General features: G+C 32.6%; 2 protein-coding genes across 9 annotated transcripts; both read right to left on the bottom strand.

Annotated features, from left to right (window-relative positions):
• Positions 1–14,576: 14,576 nt before the first annotated feature.
• On the bottom strand, positions 14,577–17,734 carry LOC100878391 (mitochondrial import inner membrane translocase subunit TIM44). Of its 6 annotated transcripts, none has more exons than XM_012280219.2 (7): positions 17,618–17,734; positions 16,911–17,066; positions 16,597–16,855; positions 16,320–16,524; positions 16,087–16,235; positions 15,648–16,011; positions 14,577–15,574 (listed from the first exon to the last, which is right to left on the bottom strand). In XM_012280219.2, the coding sequence occupies exons 2-7, from the start codon at positions 16,961–16,963 to the stop codon at positions 15,327–15,329; spliced, it is 1,278 nt and encodes a 425-aa protein (XP_012135609.1). In that variant the 5' UTR covers positions 16,964–17,066; positions 17,618–17,734; the 3' UTR covers positions 14,577–15,326. The 6 variants fall into 6 exon arrangements, with proteins under 6 accessions (XP_012135609.1, XP_012135599.2, XP_076393085.1 ...); XM_012280209.2 differs by having other exon boundaries at positions 16,597–16,842; XM_076536970.1 differs by lacking the exon at positions 17,618–17,734 and adding an exon at positions 17,308–17,458.
• Positions 17,735–17,826: 92 nt separating this feature from the next.
• LOC100878278 (uncharacterized) lies at positions 17,827–20,159 on the bottom strand. Of its 3 annotated transcripts, none has more exons than XM_076536969.1 (4): positions 19,858–20,159; positions 19,559–19,629; positions 19,269–19,484; positions 17,827–19,196 (listed from the first exon to the last, which is right to left on the bottom strand). In XM_076536969.1, exons 3-4 carry the CDS (start codon positions 19,469–19,471, stop codon positions 18,008–18,010), a joined length of 1,392 nt encoding a protein of 463 aa, XP_076393084.1. In that variant the 5' UTR covers positions 19,472–19,484; positions 19,559–19,629; positions 19,858–20,159; the 3' UTR covers positions 17,827–18,007. The 3 variants fall into 3 exon arrangements, with proteins under 3 accessions (XP_076393084.1, XP_012135562.1, XP_012135571.1); XM_012280172.2 differs by having other exon boundaries at positions 19,269–19,472; positions 19,858–20,154; XM_012280181.2 differs by lacking the exon at positions 19,858–20,159 and having other exon boundaries at positions 19,559–19,826.
• Positions 20,160–20,583: the final 424 nt, after the last annotated feature.

Raw genomic sequence — 20,583 nt, 5'->3', positions numbered from 1 at the left:
AAAATGGCGATTAAAAAAGAGAGGCCTGTCCACCTGCAATATCAACCGAACATTGACACATGTTATGACAAATACACAAACATCGGTAAATAATATAATTTTTCAAATAAATACTCACTTCTAAGTTTACTTTCAGAGAAATAATAATGGACAAAAGTTATAATTAATTAATAAAAAAATCATATTTATCGACCATTGAACAACAATTATCGATAGTTTTCAATATGATCGACTCTGTACTGAAATACCAACTCTAGGTAAAGTGGAATACCAGAATTACCATATCGATTAAGACAAGTATTAAATAACAATAACTTTAATGGATAAAATAAAAAATGAATATACTTATAAACATTTGTTACAATAAAAAAAATAAAATTTTAAGTATGTTAAGATACTTAAAATTTAAAGTATCTTATTATAACAATTAAAAAATGTGTAAAAGCTAGATAAAGAAGTATAAATTTCAATAGATAAGATAATAATTTAATAAACATTTATTTAAAAAATTAAAATTATTATAAAAAACAAATTTACAATGTATAATTATCACTAAATATAAAAAAATTAAACTAATAATAATTATTTATAATAATAATATGTTAATAATAGTAATAATAGCAATAATTTAATTGTTAAATAAATAAAAGATCATAAATTATGGAAAAATGAGTTGTAATATAATACTCGACGAATATTTTGTATCATATCCACGTATAAAATATGTATACACAACAAATTTCAACATATGTAGCAGTTGTTCATCGAATAAATAACTAAAAAAAAAATAATTATGCAAAAATTAACGTTAAACCAACGTTGGTCAGTTTCGGACGGTGTGGTTGCATATCACAGGTGCTTCACCCTCGTCGGCCATTGCAAATTGCCTATCCCTTCTCGTGATTGGCGCATCGTCCTGATTGGCTATGCCAATTGCCTATCAGCGCACTTGAGAGAGGTCGCGTGGGGATCAGTCTTGTTGTTGGTGCCATGGAGGTCGGATGTCGCCTGTCAACACTTACCGGTACGAGTCAAGGATACAATTAATTGACTTTGCACTCATCTACGTGTTATCTAGTCTAATAATACAAGTGTTTAGTGTGTTTTATTAAATATTTTTACTTAAATACGTGGGTGTATTAATACGATTTGTGGTGTGATTCAACAAGTGTCATGGACTTTAATAATGCATTCCGCCAAGTGATTGCGCATGCGTATACGGATATATTAGTGTGTTTTATGGTGCGGTTATTTAAGTGATTTACTATTTTTTTTTACGGGTTTTACTGTGTTTTGTGGAGTGGTTATTTAAGTGATTTGACATATTATTACTGGTGTTTTAGTGCATTATGTAGAGTGGTTATTTAAGTGTTTTGACATATTATTACTGGTGTTTTAGTGCATTATGTAGAGTGGTTATTTAAGTGATTTGACATATTATTACTGGTGTTTTAGTGCATTCTGTAGAGTGGTTATTTAAGTGATTTGACATATTATTACTGGTGTTTTAGTGCATTATGTAGAGTGGTTATTTAAGTGATTTGACATATTATTACTGGTATTTTAGTGCATTATGTGCAGTGGTTATTTAAGAGTTTTGACATATTATTACTGGTGCTTTAGTGTATTATGTGCAATGGTTATTTAAGAGTTTTGACATATTATTACTGGTATTTTAGTGCATTATGTGCAGTGGTTATTTAAGAGTTTTGACATATTATTACTGGTGCTTTAGTGTATTATGTGCAATGGTTATTTAAGAGTTTTGACATATTATTACTGGTCCTTTAGTGTATTATGTGCAATGGTTATTTAAGAGTTTTGACATATTATTACTGGTGCTTTAGTGTATTATGTGCAGTGATTATTTAAGTGTTTTGACATATTATTACTGGTGCTTTAGTGTATTATGTGAAATGGTTATTTAAATGTTTTGACATATTGCTACTGGTGTTTGAGTATATTTTACGAAGTGGTTATTTAAATATTTTAACAAACTGTTACTGGTGCTTTGTTGTGTATTATGGAATGATGATTTAAATATTTTGGCATGCTTGTACTGGTGTTTTACTGTGTTTTACAGTGTAGTTATCTATGTGTTTCGGTATAAATTTGCAAACGTTTTAACCTGTACCATGCAATAATTATTCAAGTGCTTTGACATACTTTTTCGAATATTTTATAATGTTTTACTGAGTGACTATACGTTTTGATACACGTTTGCAAATTTATTACCAGTTTTTGTAATGTAGTTTGCATGCATGTTTTTCAAAGTTAAAAAAACCAATCGAAATGCAAATTGATAGACAGTTACTAAATTGTTGTCCTGCTATGATTACAGAAGGCCACTCTGCCAATCCAATGGTCACTCTGCCAATCCAATGATCACTCTGCCAATCCAATGGTCAACCTGCCAAATCCAAACGTTGCCAAAGCAGTCCAAACCAATCCAAAGCAGTCCGAAGCAGCACGAATCTGATGCTCTGCCGGTAAAGCGATCGCAGTGGCGCAAGTCAGCGATCGGTGAGTCGCATGCTTTACGATTCCTCCGGTTCCCATCATGTCGTAGGACGAATGGTCCGAAGCGACACGGGAACTGGTTGTATTTTATATTTTTGAGCGAGCATAGTGACCACGACTGTACGATCGTGCAAAATTCGTACACACTGTTTATTTCATTTATTAGATCAGGTCAGGGTTTTCTTGTACATCGCGTTTTAACTTCTTTTCAATTTAAAATTAAAATTAGTACATAGAAGTCGGATGACCCTCCGATTTCACAGTAGTTATCGAGTCACTTTTATAAAGTTATAGAGTCACTTTCAATTTTTACGTACGCGTGAAAATTTTTTAAATACATATGTACAAGAAAGTATCGCGAGAAACAGATTTCGATATCAAAGTTATTTACGAATGTTTGAGTCATTTAGAAATTTACTTTGATATCAGAAATCTGTTAAAAATGAAACTACCGATATACTTAGATTTTTGCAAAGTGATCTTCCATTTTCCATTTTGAACATTTTTTAAAGTTAGAGTAAATTTTTGCTGGAAGACACTTTATTAGCATGTTTCTAATCACGTTTTTTAGCTCAGGATTTTCAGCACACATGAAGAAAACTGGTAGGTGAAAATACACGTGGCCGTGTTCATTTTTATGCTCTATACTCATGCGCGTGCTTAGTTGCTACTCGCATGGGTTAGGGCAGGTGGACACGGTTTAGTTTTAAGATTTTTGGCGATCGACAAATTGACAGTGAATTATCGACACAAGTTACACGTGTGTGTGTGGTTAGGTCGTGGACCTTGTGTCGATTAAACTATAGATTCATTTTTTAAATTTTGCAAAATTCTATTTGAAAATGCATACAAAATGCAAGTCGAGTCATTTGAAAATGCATACAAAATGCAAGTAGAGTCATTTGAAAATTATATAAAGTTATTAAGCTAGAAAATTGTATGAGTAGTTTAAATTATTACATGTGCATATTACATTGAATATTCCAAAGAATAAGAAAATGAAATATGTATGTTCACTGTCGATTGTCGATCGATTTCAGCAAAAAGGTATGAACTTAGAGTGTGAATGTAGTATTGAACTCGGGTGTCGGAGACGTCCCGGGACGTACTCCCTAGGATTAGGCTTATTTGCACCCGGGTGGTATGTGTGAGAACCGTGGAGTGTGTTTTTGTGAGAGTGGACTTTGCAATTTTTTAAATATAGCGATAGGCAGGCAGGTAGCTTACTTCTGGTGTGAATGAGTTAGTTTTAAGTAGGTAGGGCCAGAGCAAGCTTTCGCGTTTCTCTGTCCTCCTCTCTCACACGCGAGATGCTTGCATCTGGGGGGTTCACGAAAAATCGAGAAGAGAAAAATATTAAATATGAATTTATTTAATATTCTCTTGAACTCGATTGTTCGTTCAGGCCAGGCCTTTTAGTTTGTAAGTCGTAGTCGGGTTCTAGATCCGACTGCAAAAATGAAGTATACAGTGAAGTGAAGTGCAGTGAAATAAAATATTCTGCTCGGACATTCTTTTACGGACAGCGCATTCTGAGAATCGCTGGTCGTACTTTTAATTTCGAGTCATTTTATTCATTTTTACGAAAGTAGAGAATTTTATTTTACAAGAATTGTTACATAAAATTTTGATTTCGTTGTCGATCAAAGCAAATGGATAGTGGTCATTTTTATTTCTGTAAAAGTGACTGCACTCTGTTTGTGGAGATCGATAGCGAAATCAAGAATTTATGTAATTGCAAAGAATGTCCGAGTTACCGTAAAAATTCGCGAGTGATTTTTGTGAGGCTTTGCCGAAGAGAGAAGAGGCTATATGCCGAAGAGCCCCGGCAAAAGTTGCCTAAGAAGAGGGGAACTATTAATGAATGTCCATCCTAAGATCTTAGGATGGACATTCATTTGTCACTATGCTCGCTATTATTTTCTTGTATTTTACATGTGTTTTTTTTACGGTACGAAAGTATCGTTTAACGCGATTTGCTCGAATTTCGAGCACACGATTTTATTTCGCGATTTTATTTCGAATTTTCGGGTCTTTTTATGGCATTTTCTATTTTACGAATGTTTTGTTGGGGTAAAGTAATGATTCCCTCCTTTGATCAATTTTCTATTTTTGGGTGGGGTAAAGTAAAATTATTGTCCCTTGCTTAATTTTCTATTTCGTGGGTGGGGTAAAGAAATATTTCACTGCATTGCTTAATTTTCTGCCTTAATGAAATTTTTGTATGTTTCAGAATTTAATTTTTGATAAATTCTTCTCTTTTCTCAAATTTCTGTGTCTAATCAATTTTTGTCTGTTTTAGTATTTCTTTTTTGGTAAGTTATGTTGTTCTCTGATCTGAAATTTCTGTGTTAATAAATGTTTGTCTGTTTTAGAGTTTGTTCTTTGGTAAGTTGTGTTCTTTTTAAATCTGCAATTTTCAGTGCATTTTGTTTTCCAAAATTCTTGAATGAAATAAAGAAGAATTTTGTTCCCTCTCCCACAATTTTCTGTGTTAATGAAATTTTGTCTGTTTCAGATTTTCTATTTTAAGTAAGTAATGAAATCATTAATTTTTGTCTTAATTACTTTTGTCTGTTTCAGATTTTTATTTTAAGTAAGTAAGTGAATTTTTCATATGTATCTTAATAAATTTTTGTGTGTTTCAGAATTGAATTTTTGGTAAGTTCTGTACAGTGCGTTAGTTTTTTAATTCCGAGCTGTGGGAGGCTGGGTGGGCTCGGGCGTAAGTTTTTCGTCACAATTTGTGGCGAAAAACTTACGCATTTTTTAGTGCCTCTTGTTCTACATTGCACTCATCTTTATTGCAATTTTTCAACTTTTTACAAATTAGAATTTTTCAAAAATTTTATATATTATAGATTTTTACTTTTAAAGCATTAGTTTATTCTTGTGAATCGTATGAAACATAAAAGAAAGTTCTTCCAACTTTCTTTTCGTTAGCTTCATTTTTCTTTTTACATAATTTTACACTATACGAGTGCAATTTTAGAACAAGAGGCACATGTAGAGTCTTTAGAAATTTTCATGTGTGATTGAAATGCAATTGCAATTGCAATTTCATTTCTTTAATGTGTTAATGCTTTTATTTTCAGGTTCGACTTTTTTCAGATATTATTGAGATTTTATTTTGCGTTTTAAGGTACTCGAATCTTTCGTAATGTTTTCTCGGGTACTGAAGTTTTCTAATTTTATGATGGTTTCATTTCGGGCTTTGAAATGTATAATTCTTTTTCTGTTTTTAGTTGGAGTTTCGGGATTTTTGATTTTTTGAGAATTTTAATTGAGGTTTCGAGGTTTCAAACCTTTTCGTCATTTTATTTCAGGTTGTGGGGTTTCTGTATCTCCTAATTTTATTTCGCATTTTCACACTTTCAAATTTCGGTTTTTGAAGAGTAGGGTTTCGAATGAAAAATGATATTCTTCATTCACCTCGAATTTCCCATGTTAATTTCATTTGTTTCTTTCAGATATTTATTTCAAGTAAGTAATTGTTAATGTTTCATGTTTGTCTGAATCATTTTTATATGTTTATATGTTTCAGAATTTTTTTTGAAGTAAGTAATTTAATAATTTATGTGTGCCTTAATAATTTTTGTATGTTTCAGGTTTTTATTTTAAGTAAGTAATGTTTCATATGTGTCTAATTCTATTTTGTATGTTTCAGAAATTTGTTTTAAGTAAGTAATTTATTTTCTGTCTTAATAAATATTTGTCTGTTTCAGGTTTTAATTTCAAGTAAGTAATTTTTAATGTTTCATGTTTGTCATAATTATTTTTGTATGTTTCAGGTTTTAATTTCAAGTAAGTAATTTTTAATGTTTCATGTTTGTCATAATTATTTTTGTATGTTTCAGGTTTTTATTTTTAATAAGTGATTTTTAATGATTTAAATGCCTTAATTATTTTTGTATATTTCAGGTTTTTATTTTAAGTGAGTAATTTTTAATGTTTCATGTTTGTCTAATCACTTTTCTATGTTTCAGCTTTTAATTTCAAGTAAGTAATTTAATAATTTATGTGTGCCTCAGTAATTTTTGTATGTTTCAGGTTTTTATTTTATGTAAGTAATTTTCAATGTTTCTTGTTTATCTAATTATTTTTGTATGTTACAGCTTTTTATTTTAAGCAAGTAAGTAAATTTTTCATATGTGTTTTAATTCTTTTGTCTGTTTCAGATTTTTATTTTAAGTAAGTAAGCGAATTTTTCTTATTTGTCTAATTACTATTGTCTGTTTCAGATATTTATTTCAAGTAAGTAATTCAAAGTTTCATTTATGTTTAATTATATTTAGTCTGTTTCAGATTTTTATTTTAAGTAAGTAAGCGAATTTTTCTTATTTGTCTAATTACTATTGTCTGTTTCAGATATTTATTTCAAGTAAGTAATTCAAAGTTTCATTTATGTTTAATTATATTTTGTCTGTTTCAGATTTTTATTTTACGTAAGTAATTTAATGTTTCCTATGTGTCCAATTACATTTATCTGTTTCAGATTTTTATTTCAAGTAAGTAATATTTCATATGTGTCTAATTCTATTTTGTGTGTTTCAGGAATTAATTTTGAGTAAGTAATTTGTTTCCTATGTTAATAAATATTTGTCTGTTTCTGGAATTTGTTTTAAGTAAGCAATTTATTTTCTGTCTTAATAAATATTTGTCTCTTTCAGGTTTCAATTTTATGTAAGTAAGTTTTAATGCTTCATGTTTGTCTAATTACTTTTCTGTGTTACAGGTTTATATTTTATGTAAGTTAGTTTTAATGATTTATATTTCTTTTAATTATCTTTGTGTGTTTCAGGTTTTAATTCCAAGTAAGTAATTTTTAATGTTTCATTTTCGTCTTAATTATTTTTGTATGTTTCAGGTTTTTATTTTGTGTAAGTAAGTTTTAATGATTGATATTTTTCTTAACTATTGTTGTATGTTACAGGTTTTTATTTTATGAGTAAGTTTTGTTGTTTCATGTTTGTCTAATTACTTTTGTATGTTACAGATTTATATTTTATGTAAGTAAGTATTAATGATATACATGTCCTAATTATTTTTGTATGTTTCAGGTTTTTATTTTAAGTGAGTAAGTAAATTTTTCATATGTGTTTTAATTCTTTTTGTCTGTTTCAGATTTTTATTTTATGTAAGTAAGTGAATTTTTCTTATGTGTCTAATTACTATTGTCTGTTTCAGATTTTTATTTCAAGTAAGTAATTTATTTTCTGTCTTAATAAATATTCGTTTATTTCAGGTTTTAATTTTATGTAAGCAATTTTTAATGCTTCATGATTGTCTAATTAATTTTGTATGTTACAGATTTATATTTTATACAAGTAAGTTTTAATGATTCATATTTGCCTTAATCACTTTTGTCTGTTTCAGATTTTTATTTTAAGTAAGTAATTAGTTTTCTGTCTTAATAAATATCTGTCTGTTCGAGGTTTTTATTTTATGTAAGTCATTTTTAATGTTTCATTTCTGTCTAATTATTTTTGTATGTTTCAGGTTTTTATTTTTAATAAGTCATTTTTAATTATTGATATTTGCCTTAATTATTTTTGAATATTTCAGATTTTAATTTAACGTTTGTCATTTTTAATGACTCACATTTTTCTTAATTTTAAGAGTATTATTTATTAGTTATTTGCATGTATTGGTCATTTGCATGTATTAGTCATTTGCATGCATTAGTTATTTGCATGTATTAGTTATTTAATTTGCACGTATTAATTATTTAATTTGCATGTTTCTCTCGAGTCGACTCGAATTTTTCCCTTTTTTCCTATCTATTTTTCCGCATCCTGTTTCTCATCTTTACACATGAGAAGACATCTCTTGAAGACATCGTGGGATCATCGAGGGATGCGTGCGTTAGTTTTAAGTCGATTAAGTTTTAAGTTGTGTGCTTGTGTGCTTGTGGGCAGGGCGGGTGGGTCCATGTAAGTGCCTCTTCTTCTAAATTGCACTCATCTTGACAATTCTCAAACTTTGCACGCGTTAGCTTGTAGTGTACTCAGTTATTTTTTGTCATTTGCTCCAAACCCAAGTGGATCATTGGGGGTTCATAGCGCAGTGAACACGTGGCAGGGGTGAGCTGCAAGTGCTGGTGTAGCGCCAGGGACACATCTCTGCGGGGCCGATCGATCGATGAACCATCTCGATTTGCCGCCTCACGGCAGGGGTCTCCTCTCTGCGGTCAGACTTGCTTCAAACGCAAGCGGGGAGAAATGGGAGACCCTCCGCGGATGTGTCACTCGTTCTTGCCAGTACTTTCGGTTCATCTCTGTCCCGTGGTTCACGTAAGTCGCTATGGACTACCCTTTGACCCATGGACGGCGAGGTTCACTTGGCGAAAGATACTGTTCCCCTTTTTCGCAGAAAGTTCTTCTAACTTTCTTTTCTTTTTGTCAGAAAGTTCTTCCAACTTTCTTTTGTTTTAGTAGAAGGTTCTTCTAACTTTCTTTGCTTCTAATAGAAAGTTCTTCTAACTTTTTTCCCCTTTGCTTTTTGCATACGTCATAGATTATTTGAGTGCAATATTAGAAGAAGAGGCACCGTGCGGCGTTTATTTGGGATCCCAAAAAATTTGTATTATGTTAATGTATGTGCGTGTGTGTCTGTGTGTGATACAAGTTCTTTGCTCGATTGTGGTAAAGAACTTGTATATGCGAGCATATGAGCTAAGTAGAGTCAAAACTCATTTATCCTTCTGATAAATGAGGTTGCGTTTGGAGGGAGGATGGGATTTGGAGTTAGGGTGGGTCACTACCGTAGCCACCTCCTCGTGGTGTGACCCGGTAATCGGTATAGTTCTCCAATGATTTTTTAAAGTCTTTGGAAAACTATACCGAGCTGAGAGCTACGGTTAATTTTCTGTTTTGTGGGTGGGATAAAGTAATATTTCACTCTGCTTAATTTTCTATGTTAATAAAATTTTGTCTGTTTCAGCATTTAATTTTTCGTAAGTTCCTACATATTTAATGTTTCATATTTGTCTAATTATTTTTGTATATTTCAATTTTTTATTTTTAATAAGTGATTTTTAATGATTGATATTTGTCTGAACTATTTTTATATTTTTCGGATTCTTATTTTAAGTCAAATGACTTTTTATTTTAATTTAATTGATTCCTATTTGTCTTAAGTTTCACTTATATGTTTCAGATTCTTGTTTTAAGTTTGATAATTTTTCATTTTAAATTAATTGATCTATATTTCTCTTAATTTCATTTATATCTTTCATTACAAAATTATAATCTTGCATTTATTAATCCTTTCACATATTATTTCTCTCTGTTACAGCATAGATGATGCAGTAGTATTACAGAAAAATGAATGCGCTAATTTTAAATTAATTTTAAGTTTCGTCTATTGTAAAATATTGTAGTATGAGTGAGTGCGTGTACTTACGCGAAGATTGAAGACATCGAGGGATCATCGAGGGATCTTCGGTGGACATCGCGGGATGCGTGCGCTAGTTTTAAGCTAATATGCGTGCGTTAGTTTTAAGTGTATGCTTATGGGCAGGGCGGGTGGGTCCTTGTAAATACTTCTCTTTCTAAATTGCACTCATTTTCATACTGAGAGTACTTTTCACGCATTAGTGTATAGTATATTCATCTACTTTTTCTCAATTAGTTCAAACTCAAATCTATCAGAAAGTTCTTCCAACTTTCTTCTCTTCTCTTTACATTATTATAAATCTTACGAGTGCAATCTTAGAACGAGAGGTATGCGTTAATTTTAAGTGTATGCTTCTGGATAGGACGCGTGGGTCCACGTAAATACCTCTCATTCCAACTTGCACTTATCTTCACAATCAGTGAATTTTTCACGCGTTAGTCTGTAGTATACCCAGCTATTTTTTGTCGATCGCTCTGAGTCCGAGTGGATCATTGGGGGTACATAATGCTGTGAACACGCGGCAGAGGTGAGCTGCAAGTGCTGGTGTAGCGCCAGGGACACATCTCTGCGGGGCCGATCGATCGATGTACCATCTCGATCTGCCGCCTCACGGCAGGGGTCTCCTCTCTGTGGTCAGACTTGTCTCACACGCAAGCGGCGGGGAAATGGGAGACCCTCCGCGGATGTGTCACTCGTTCTTGCCAGTACTTTCGGTTCATCTCTGTCTCGTGGTTCACGTAAGTCACGATGCGACTACCCTTTGACCCATGAGGGCGAAGTTCAATTGGCGAAAAATACTGACCCGTGTTTAACAGAAAGTTCTTCTAACTTTCTTCTCTTTTTGTAGAAAGTTCTTCTAACTTTCTTTTTTGCCCCTTTGCTTTTTGAATTCGTCATAGATCATAAGAGTGCAAGCTTAGAAGTAGAGGTACCCTGCGGCGTTTAGAATAAGTTAAGCGTGCGTGTGTAGGATCCCATGCAATTAGTATTAAGTTAATGTATGCGTGTTTGTGTGTGTGATACAAGTTCTTTACCGGATTGTGGTAAAGAACTTGTATATGCGAGCGTATGAGCTGAGTAGAGTTAGTACTCATTTATCCTTCTGATAAATGAGGTTGCGTTTGGAGGGAGGAAGGGATTTGGAGTCAGGGTGGGTCACTATCGTAGCCACCTCCACGTGGTGTGACCCGGTAATCGGTATAGTTCTCCCAAGATTTTTAAGTCTTTAGAAAACTATACCGAGCTGAGAGCTACGATTTTATTTAAAATATTTCACTCCTTTGCTTAATTTTCTATGTTAACAAATTTTTGTCTGTTTCAGAATTTAATTTTTTGTAAGTTATGTTGAGTGCGTTAGTTTTATTCTAATTCCGAGCTGTGGGAGGCTGGGTGGGCTCGGGCGCAGGCTTTTCGTTACGATATGTAACGAAAAGCTTGCGCAAATTGTAAGTGCCTTTTGTTCTAACTTGCGCTCATCTTGACGACAATTTTTTAACTTGTTAGATATTAGTTTGTAGTAGTAACCTATTATTAACAGTTGCTTTAAACTTAAAAGAAAGTTCTTCTAACTTTCTTCTTTTACTCTTTTCTTTACTTACTTTTACATTATACGAGTGCAGTTTTAGAACAAAAGGCACATTTAGGGATTTAATTTTATGTAAGTGTTTTCAATGTTCTATATTTGTCTTAATCATTTTTCTATGTTTCAGGTTTCAATTTTATGTAAGCAACTTATTTATTCATATGTGTCTTAATTGCATTTTTCTGTTTCAGGTTTTTAGCGAGTCGATTCGAGGTTTATTTAATTTTCATTCTGAAAATGTTAATATAAATTTAAATGTCAGGATGAATTATTGTCACCTATGTATTCTATAGGTAATAGACCATCATTGAAGACGTCAATCATCGAGGGATCATCGAGGGATCATCGTGGGATCATCGAGGGATGCGTGCGTTAGTTTTAAGCTAATTTTACGCGTGCGTTAATTCTAAATTAAGTGTGCTCGTGGGCAGGGCGGGTGGGTCCTTGTAAGTGCCTCTCATTCTAAATTATACTCATCTTCTCAGTCCTCCAACTTTGTACGCGTTAGCTTGTAGAGTACCCCGTTATTTTTTGTCAATTGGTCCGAACCCAAGTGGATCATTGGGGGTTCATAGCGCTGTGAATTCGCGGCAGGGGTGAGCTGCAAGTGCTGGTGTAGCGCCAGGGACACATCTCTGCGGGGCCGATCGATTGATGTTCCGTCTCGATCGGGTGCCTCACGGCAGGGTTTCCTCTCTGCAGTAAGACTTGCTTCAAACGCAAGCGGGGAGAAATGGGAAACTTTCCGCGGATGTGTCACTCGTTCTTGCCAGTACTTTCGGTTCATCTCTGTTCCGTGGTTCACGTAAGTCACTATGGACCACCCTTTGACTCATGGAAGGCGAGGTTCACTTGGCGAAAAATACTGTCCCTCCTTTTCGCAGAAAGTTCTTCTAACTTTCTTTTCTTTTCTTTTTGACAGAATGTTCTTCTAACTTTCATTAGCTTGTAGTATATCCCCTTATTTTTTGTCAATCGTTCTGCGCCCAAGTGGATCATGGGGGGTTCATAGCGCTGTGAACACGCGGTAGAGGTGAGCTGCAAGTGCCGGTGTAGCGCGAGTGATATTCTTTGCCCGGCGGGGCCGAACGGGGGGAGCACCTCTCATAGCATGATGTGCCCCCCCGATCTGCCGCCATACTGCCAAGGGGCATCACGGCAAGGGTGTCCTCTGTATAAGTCGCCCGCGCGTCAGAAATGGGAAACCCTCCGCCAACTGGGGTGTATCACTCGTTCTTGCCAAAGGTATCTTCGGTTCATCTTTGCCGTCGTGGTTCACGTAAGCCACTATGGGCTACCCTTTGACCCATGGAAAGCAAGGTTCGCTTGGCGAAAAATACTCTTCCCCTTTTTTCACAGAAAGTTCTTCTAACTTTCTTTTCTTTTAGTAGAAAGTTCTTCTAACTTTCTTATTTCCCTTTGCTTTTTGAATTCGTCATAGATTATTTGAGTGTAATCTTAGAATGAGAGGCACCGTGCGGCGTTTAGAATAAGTTAAGCGTGCGTGCGTGGGATCCGATGCGATTAGTATTAAGTTAATGTATGTGTGCGTGAGTGTGATACAAGTTCTTTGCTGGATTGTGGTAAAGAACTTGTATATGCGAGTGTATGAGCTGAGTAGAGTTAGAACTCATTTATCCTTCTGATAAATGAGGTTGCGTTTGGAGGGAGGATGGGATTTGGAGTTAGGGTGGGTCACTATCGTAGCCACCTCCACGTGGTGTGACCTGGTAATTGATATTGTTCTCTAAAGATTTGAAATGATCTTTAGAAAATGATATCAAGCTAAGAGCTACGATTTAAAGTGAAATTTCACTTACATAACTATATTAGTTGAAGTATTAAATATTTAACTTATTTAGAATTAGTGAAATGTGTGTTGTGAAATTTTAGATATTGATAAGTATTATATTTTATTGTATTATATTGTACTTTGCTTTATGTACTGTATTTTGCGTTATGTATTCTACTTTGCGTTATGTATTGTACTTTGCATTGCATTGTACTTTGCGTTGTATTGTACTTTGCGTTGCATTGTACTTTGCGTTGTATTGTACTTTGCATGATATTGTATATTGTATTGTGTAACAATTTGCATTGTATAGCAACTTGCATTGTATAGCAACTTGCATTGTACAGCAATTTGCATTGTATAGCAACTTGCACTGTATAGCAACTTACATTGTATAGCAACTTGCACTGTATAGCAACTTGCATTGTACAGCAATTTGCATTGTATAGCAACTTGCACTGTATAGCAACTTGCATTGTATAGCAACTTGCACTGTATAGCAACTTGCATCATATAGCAATTTGCATCGTATAACAATTTGCATTGTATAGCAACTTGCATTGTATAGCAACTTGCATTGTATAGCAACTTGCATTGTATAGCAACTTGCACTGTATAGCAACTTACATCGTATAACAACTTGCATTGTATAGCAACTTGCATTGCATAGCAACTTGCATTGTATAGCAATTTGCATTGCATAGTAACTCGCATTGCATAACAACTTGCATTGTATAGCAACTTGCATTGTATAGCAATTTACACTGTATAGCAACTTGCATTATATAGCAATTTGCATTGTATAGCAATTTGCATTTCATTGTATTTTGTATTATATCATATCACTGATAGATAAGTTTCTCAAATCTGTAGCGCTAGTATCTTATTTTACTCTCAGTCGATAATGTCGCATGCGAAAATGGCAAGGTTACCTTTTACACAACTATATAGGCTAATTCATGTACATCATTTAACACTTTATAATTATATTAGTATATTCTTTTCTTTTTCAACCTTACAACATTGCAAAATTGATGCAAAAGACAATGTTAATAATATACAGAAAATTTGTTACAATTCATTGAAATGTTAATTTCATTTTAAAATTTCAAACTCCACAGAGTATTATAACATTGCTTATAATAAGAATTGTGATTTGTTAAGAATTTATATTATAAAATGCATCTCGCTATTAAAAGTGAGCATTAGAGAAAACCTTGTTAGAATATGTAAAAATTTATTGTACCTTTTGAAAACAAGTGACTATAATTCATGTATCACATCTTTTCAAAAATAATAATTTTATTCATAAGCTATGCGTGTACTATTATAAACATGAACGTTTAAATATGTACAATCTTCGTTCGATCATAAAATTTGTACATCATATTTTAGTAATTAAAATACTTGTGCTAAATATATATATTTGGCATCTGACATAGCTTTTCTTAGGCTCTATTATTTTACGTTTTAATATCAGTATTTAAATATATACAGAACTAATTTTATTATAATTTTCGTTCCTTTCTGCATATTATATATACAACTATGAACATAGTTGAACAACAATCAATATTTATGTTCTATTAATTTCTCTCATGTATAAACATGAATACAACCGTAAAAATGATAAATTGTACTTTATAATGTACATTTTGCAACATAAATAACAAATGACTGACTTCGTAGTCAGATACATGAAAAAAATATGACAATGATAAATTTCTCTGTTTTAATGAGCATCGATAATGTATCTTACTTTTATTTACTACTTTTATGTATAGATTAAGACATTCTGCAGATTTTACAAAACTTCTGTAGCTCAAACCGTACATCAAACATCACTGTCCAATTCAAGTCACAGAAGTTAATATCCATCATCGATGGACTAATGTACAAGTTGTGAATCCTAACGATAGCTTTTTCAATTCGATTGAAAGTGTTAAGGAAACATGACACTTTTCACTTATTATCCAGTCTCGCAATCACATTAATTTTTCGCAGCATTAACTAAATTCATACCTAAACTATACACTACACAAATTGCTGTGTACTAGTGGCACTAAGATCAAGCAAGCGCCAAGCTGCTTTCGGATTAAGTTCTGTAGGATCACGACACAATACCCAAATGTAAGTAACGCGCATTACTTTGTCTGGATCTCCCTCCACAATTTTATTTTTAGCATCTCTCAAGCACATAATTTGTTGACACTGAAAACTGATTATTAAAACTGGGCCCTGTTCCATCACTTTACCCATTATTAAGTCTACATTGTTGATATCTGAAAACAGAATATATTGTCTTAAATGCAATAACAAAATAAAAAGAATATTTTATATAAAATAAAAAGGTACCTAAAATTTTATTGTCTAAACGATATCCCAGTTTTCCTACTTGCATTAATGGTTGTGCTAATACATTATAAGGAGCTTCGTGGCACCAGTCTTTTAAAATCTCGAGATCTCCTCTTATCATAGCTTCAAGAATGTTAGGAATAATATCTGTTTCACAGAATTTCAAGAACTGTGCTTTATCAAAAGTAGGATCTAATTTACATATCTCTGTTAGTGTTTTTGAGAGATCAGTCTTCTGAAACAGTCCACCCATTATATCTGTTACTTTCTCTGTTAACATTCTGGAAGCACGAATTAGGGGATTATCTGATTCATCATATTTTATTTTCCAGTCCAAAACTTTATTTAGATATGGATTTTTATCCTGCAAAAGAAAAATTATCCTGCATGAATAACTTAATAAATATTTAATGTAATGAAATCATTGTGAGATATATACCTTAAAATTTTGCCATGACTGATAAAATTTAGAGTCTTTATGTAATTCAACACCTGTGGCTTCCTCGTTTGGTTGCACCTGTTTGATATCTACAGCTTCCATCACATCCTTCCTTTTTCTTAATTTTTTAGGTGGAACATATACTCTTCCTACATGTTTCATAAAATGCAATATCATGTATTTACAGGAACAGTTATTAATTGACCATGATTACAGAATTATTATAAACATACCATGCATTCCTTGTTGATCTAGTTCTTCTCGCACAGCTTCTGCAGTTTGTGATATTGTTTGAAATGCACTTGTTTTACCCAGTGCTTGACTTTTCTCAGAAATTGTTTCTGCTGCTTCTCTTGCAGATTTTGTCAGTTCTTCACCTAATTGCCCAGCCTTTTTACCTAATTCTGACTTACTTGCTTCTTCAATAACTTCTTGTACCTACATGATACAATTTGTAAAGTAAGTATACAAATCTTATGAATTAAATAAAAACATTTTCTTAATTCTTACTTTTCCTTTCAAAGATCCTAATTTTTCTTTAATAACTTCAGAACTTTTGGTGGCTTCGGATTCAACTGCTTGAAACTTTTGTCTTGCAGAACGTAATGCTTCTGATTGTTCAAGTTTTTCCGCTTCTTCTCTAAACTTTTTTAAAGATTCTTTCATCTCTTTACTCTTTTGCATTTCCTGCTTGATGTTCTCCAGAAACTGAGTAAAAAAACTAGGTCTCCTTGCTGGATTAGAATATAATTTAATCTGAAGAGACAAACTACAATTAATTAGATCTGTAATTGCTATTCAGCAGATTGTAAAAAGAAACTCACTGATAAACCTTGTATATTTCTAATATGAGGTAACTGTGATGGTACGAAGGCATTGTAAGTCCGTATAATTGTATGATCTTTAGAAAATTTCTTTTTAGATCTCGCAGATCTCGAGATGCCAATAAGGCTTGCTCTACACGCTGCAAAATTCTGAAACTGGAAAAAATAATAAGGTTGGGATTTAGGACAGTTTCTTTTTATATTACATTACTTCAAAATATTAATAATGTAATAATATTTTACATACAATATTAATATTTTACATGTAATATATTATAAGTTAAATATTAATAATGTATCATAATCCATTTGTTAATGTAAGTTACAATTTTCTCTGTCGATATAAATACTCAAGGAATAGTATATATCTTTATAACAAATAATGTATAATTATTACCACGTTACGCGAATACATTCTTCTGTATATAGTAACTAATTAATGCGTCAATATTTTTATGTAAAATTTCAAAGGAATGCAATTTGATGTCACCTTTAAAAAACCAAAATTTTCTGATGCAACTAAATGAAAAACATAAAGGTAAAGTTATGCGAGAGACATAACCTCGGTTCGATACAAAAATGTGACCGGTTCATACGTAAACATTTATAAACATAAATTTTAGTAGCCCAGGAAGAACAAATACGTGTAACTTATGTTCCCATTAAGGCAAAAGATGATGATTTAGTTAATAATTATAATTATTTACCATTTTACAACCGATTTAGCTGCAACATAAAAAATTTTAAGTTGCGATTAAGAAGGAGGACATCTAGCGACAAAAATTAGAACATAAGACTACGAATGCTTGTGAAATCTACTACTCTATTCCATAAATGTTTTATTCTTCTATAATTTTCGTGGTCATATAAAAATTTGGGAATTTGGAAATGTAAGGAAATGAAAATAAAAACAACATAACTTCATATATCCATTTATTTGTACAAAATCATACAATGAGTACAACATATTTTTAACATTAAATACTTAGCTGTACCTTATTTTAAAGATTAACATATATGTACAACATTTTTTCAGAGTCTAAAAATAAAGCTATGACCACAATGCATATACATGTTTTGTACTAAACGAAGATTGCTTAAGTTTTTAATCCAGGTGTTCTATATAAAAATTCTCCATCATCGTCATAGTAGCAGTCTTTTATTCTGTACGTCATACCTTTCTTAAATGCATTTTTAGGAATTTTTATACGTTTTATGTAATCGAAGTTCGTATCCATTAATGAGACTCTTTCTTTAACATAAGTTTCTAAACCTTTGTACTCCACACGGGTTTCTACTGCTATTTCTGATTGCCTGCTACTTTGAACTGCTAAAGCATTGTTTTTGGACAAATCTTTTTTAACTTCCACTTCAGATTCATTTTTACTTTGGACTGATAAAGTATTGTTTTTAGACATATCTTTTTTAACTTCTATTGCAGACTCATTTTTACTTTGGACTGTTGAAGCATTGTTTTTGGACAAATTTTCTTTAACAACATCCTTTTCATTAGTTTTACATTTTGTATCATTATCTGATATATTCTTACTTACATCTTCTACATTTACAGTTTCTATGTGTTTTCTATAGGTACTCAACAGTACTTCCCTTTCTTCTGGAGATGTTTCATCTAAATTGTCCAATTTCTTTTTCATAAAATCAGTGAACATTAACTTTTCACTTCTTTCATTATGTACTCTTTTACTGAGTGCTACTTGACTGTAATTATTGCCTTTTTCTGTATATGTTTCCATAGTTTTCTTTCCATCTGTGATTAGGTGTCTTTCAGTGTTCTTCAAAGAAACTGATTGTTCACTGCATTCATGTTGAGTATTGTCTGTTTTTTCTTCTATCATACGTGAAAAAAAATTACTTTTTGGTTTTGGAAGTACTATAGGAGGAGGAATAAACTTTTCAAGTGACTCTCTGTCAAGTAAGCTTATTTTCCTCTGTCTGAATTTCATCAAATGCTCTTTCAAAGCAGGACTTACTACCAATTTGTCAGTTTTAAAATTTTTCCAGTTTTCAATAACTTTACTATCATATCTGATTATTGCATCTACTGACTTTGGTACCCAATGTGACTTTAGAACTTTTTTTATAGCGTGTGGTAAAGCTGGAAAACTTTGGCTCAGCTTTTCCGGAGTCCATTCTTCTGGATCGCTATCGTGTAATTTCTTTATTTCATTTTTTTCAACAAATGTAAGGAAACTTGGCTCTAGCTCTTTAAAATATTTGCTTTTGGTAATACGATGTGGCAAAAGCTTTGCAGATTTTTCTACTTTTCTGAAAAATGGAAACATATGAGGTTAGATATGTATTACATGTGCATCTTAACTTGTAACTTAATACATGTACCTGTCATGCCTTGCACTAGATTCATCAGCATTTACAAAATCAAGTTCATATATTTCTGGATCGCCCTCATTCAAATCTTCAAGTTTAATTTTAGACTCTTTGTCTTCTGTTAGTAGTTTCACTTTGCTTCGGATACCAGCAGATGCTAATCTACCCCTGTATGTTCTTATGAATTGAAGTGTTATTGTTTGAACAGGCTTCATTCTGGAAATTACTCTAATTAATACAATGCATTGTAAAGATTAGTCGTATCATATACATATATTAATTTGAAAGAAATTATACCTTACCTTTACTTGTAATTTCTATACTAGGTCTGTTTGATTGGCACCTAACCTAACGCCAGCGAGTAAATTTCACGCTAAAGCAAAAATAGTCAACTGTGTCATCCGGTTGAATTGGTTAAGTGGTGCAAGAGAAAAACGTAGACAAAAAAGTTGAAAAGTGAAGTACATAAAAACGAGCAAATTCAATTTTGCATTAAAGTCTACGGGGATATGGTTTTTCGGTGATTATTCCTCCGTGGTATGCACGGGCGGCGCGCAGGAATATACACGACAAGGAGTATGCAAAATCGTTAATTACTTACTTTCTGAGCACAGTCTATGCACTTTTATTATAACAGAATGTTCAGTGATCTCTCAGCTACTTTCTCGTATCATATTTGTTCAGATTTTTAATGAAATTAATAAGTTATTAACTAATAACCTAAGGACAGCCACGGTGACAAGCGATATACAGGAGGTTATTTTGAATAATTAATTACACGTTTTGTGGATATATTTTGTGCACTTTTATGATTGAAGAATGGTCAGTAATGCATTATTTACATGGCCCGATCATAAAAGTTCATAAATAATGTTCGGGTAATGAGTAATTAATTATTTTGTGTCAGCATTGCAATACGTAGATGAGCCGCCTCTGTCAATTCTACTGCGCTTGCAAAGTGCAATATTTCGGCACTTTGATGACGTAGTATGGTTCCTGAGGCATTTAGAAACAAATTTCTATTAGGGTTTGATTCGTTTTGATGCCTAGTAAAGCCAGAAAATGAATTTTTGTCGAATTCGGTCCAAAACGGTACAGGTGGCGCCATCTAGCGGCGAGCGGCGGAACTACGAAAAACTAAAATTTCGATTTTCTCGAAAACTAGGCACTTTTCCGAAATTCTGAGATATACAAATTGTTCCTTATCGCATACGGAATAGAATGAGTATTTTCATAGCCCTCTAGGACCCTTATTAAAGAAATTAGAAAAATAGCTCATTTCATGGACCAAAAAATTGCCGTCCATCTAGCGGTGAAAGTTGGAACT

This window comes from Megachile rotundata, chromosome 11 (genome assembly GCF_050947335.1).
Source record: "Megachile rotundata isolate GNS110a chromosome 11, iyMegRotu1, whole genome shotgun sequence".
NCBI lineage: Eukaryota > Metazoa > Arthropoda > Insecta > Hymenoptera > Megachilidae > Megachile > Megachile rotundata.
The sequence above is the reverse complement of the archived record's forward strand: the minus strand, read 5'-3'. Positions and strand labels throughout refer to the sequence as shown.

What these genes read in the sequence shown, in the direction of transcription:
- LOC100878278 (XM_076536969.1), bottom strand. Translation starts at nt 19,471, where the DNA reads ATGAAGCCTGTTCAAACAATAACACTTCAATTCATAAGAACATACAGG. An exon ending in TCTAGTGCAAGGCATGACAG is followed by an intron (nt 19,197 to 19,268) that starts GTACATGTATTA and finishes TCCATTTTTCAG; the next exon opens with AAAAGTAGAAAAATCTGCAA.
- LOC100878391 (XM_003699325.3), bottom strand. An exon ending in TAGGATCTTTGAAAGGAAAA is followed by an intron (nt 16,525 to 16,596) that starts GTAAGAATTAAG and finishes TGTATCATGTAG; the next exon opens with GTACAAGAAGTTATTGAAGA. An exon ending in AGATCAACAAGGAATGCATG is followed by an intron (nt 16,236 to 16,319) that starts GTATGTTTATAA and finishes TGAAACATGTAG; the next exon opens with GAAGAGTATATGTTCCACCT.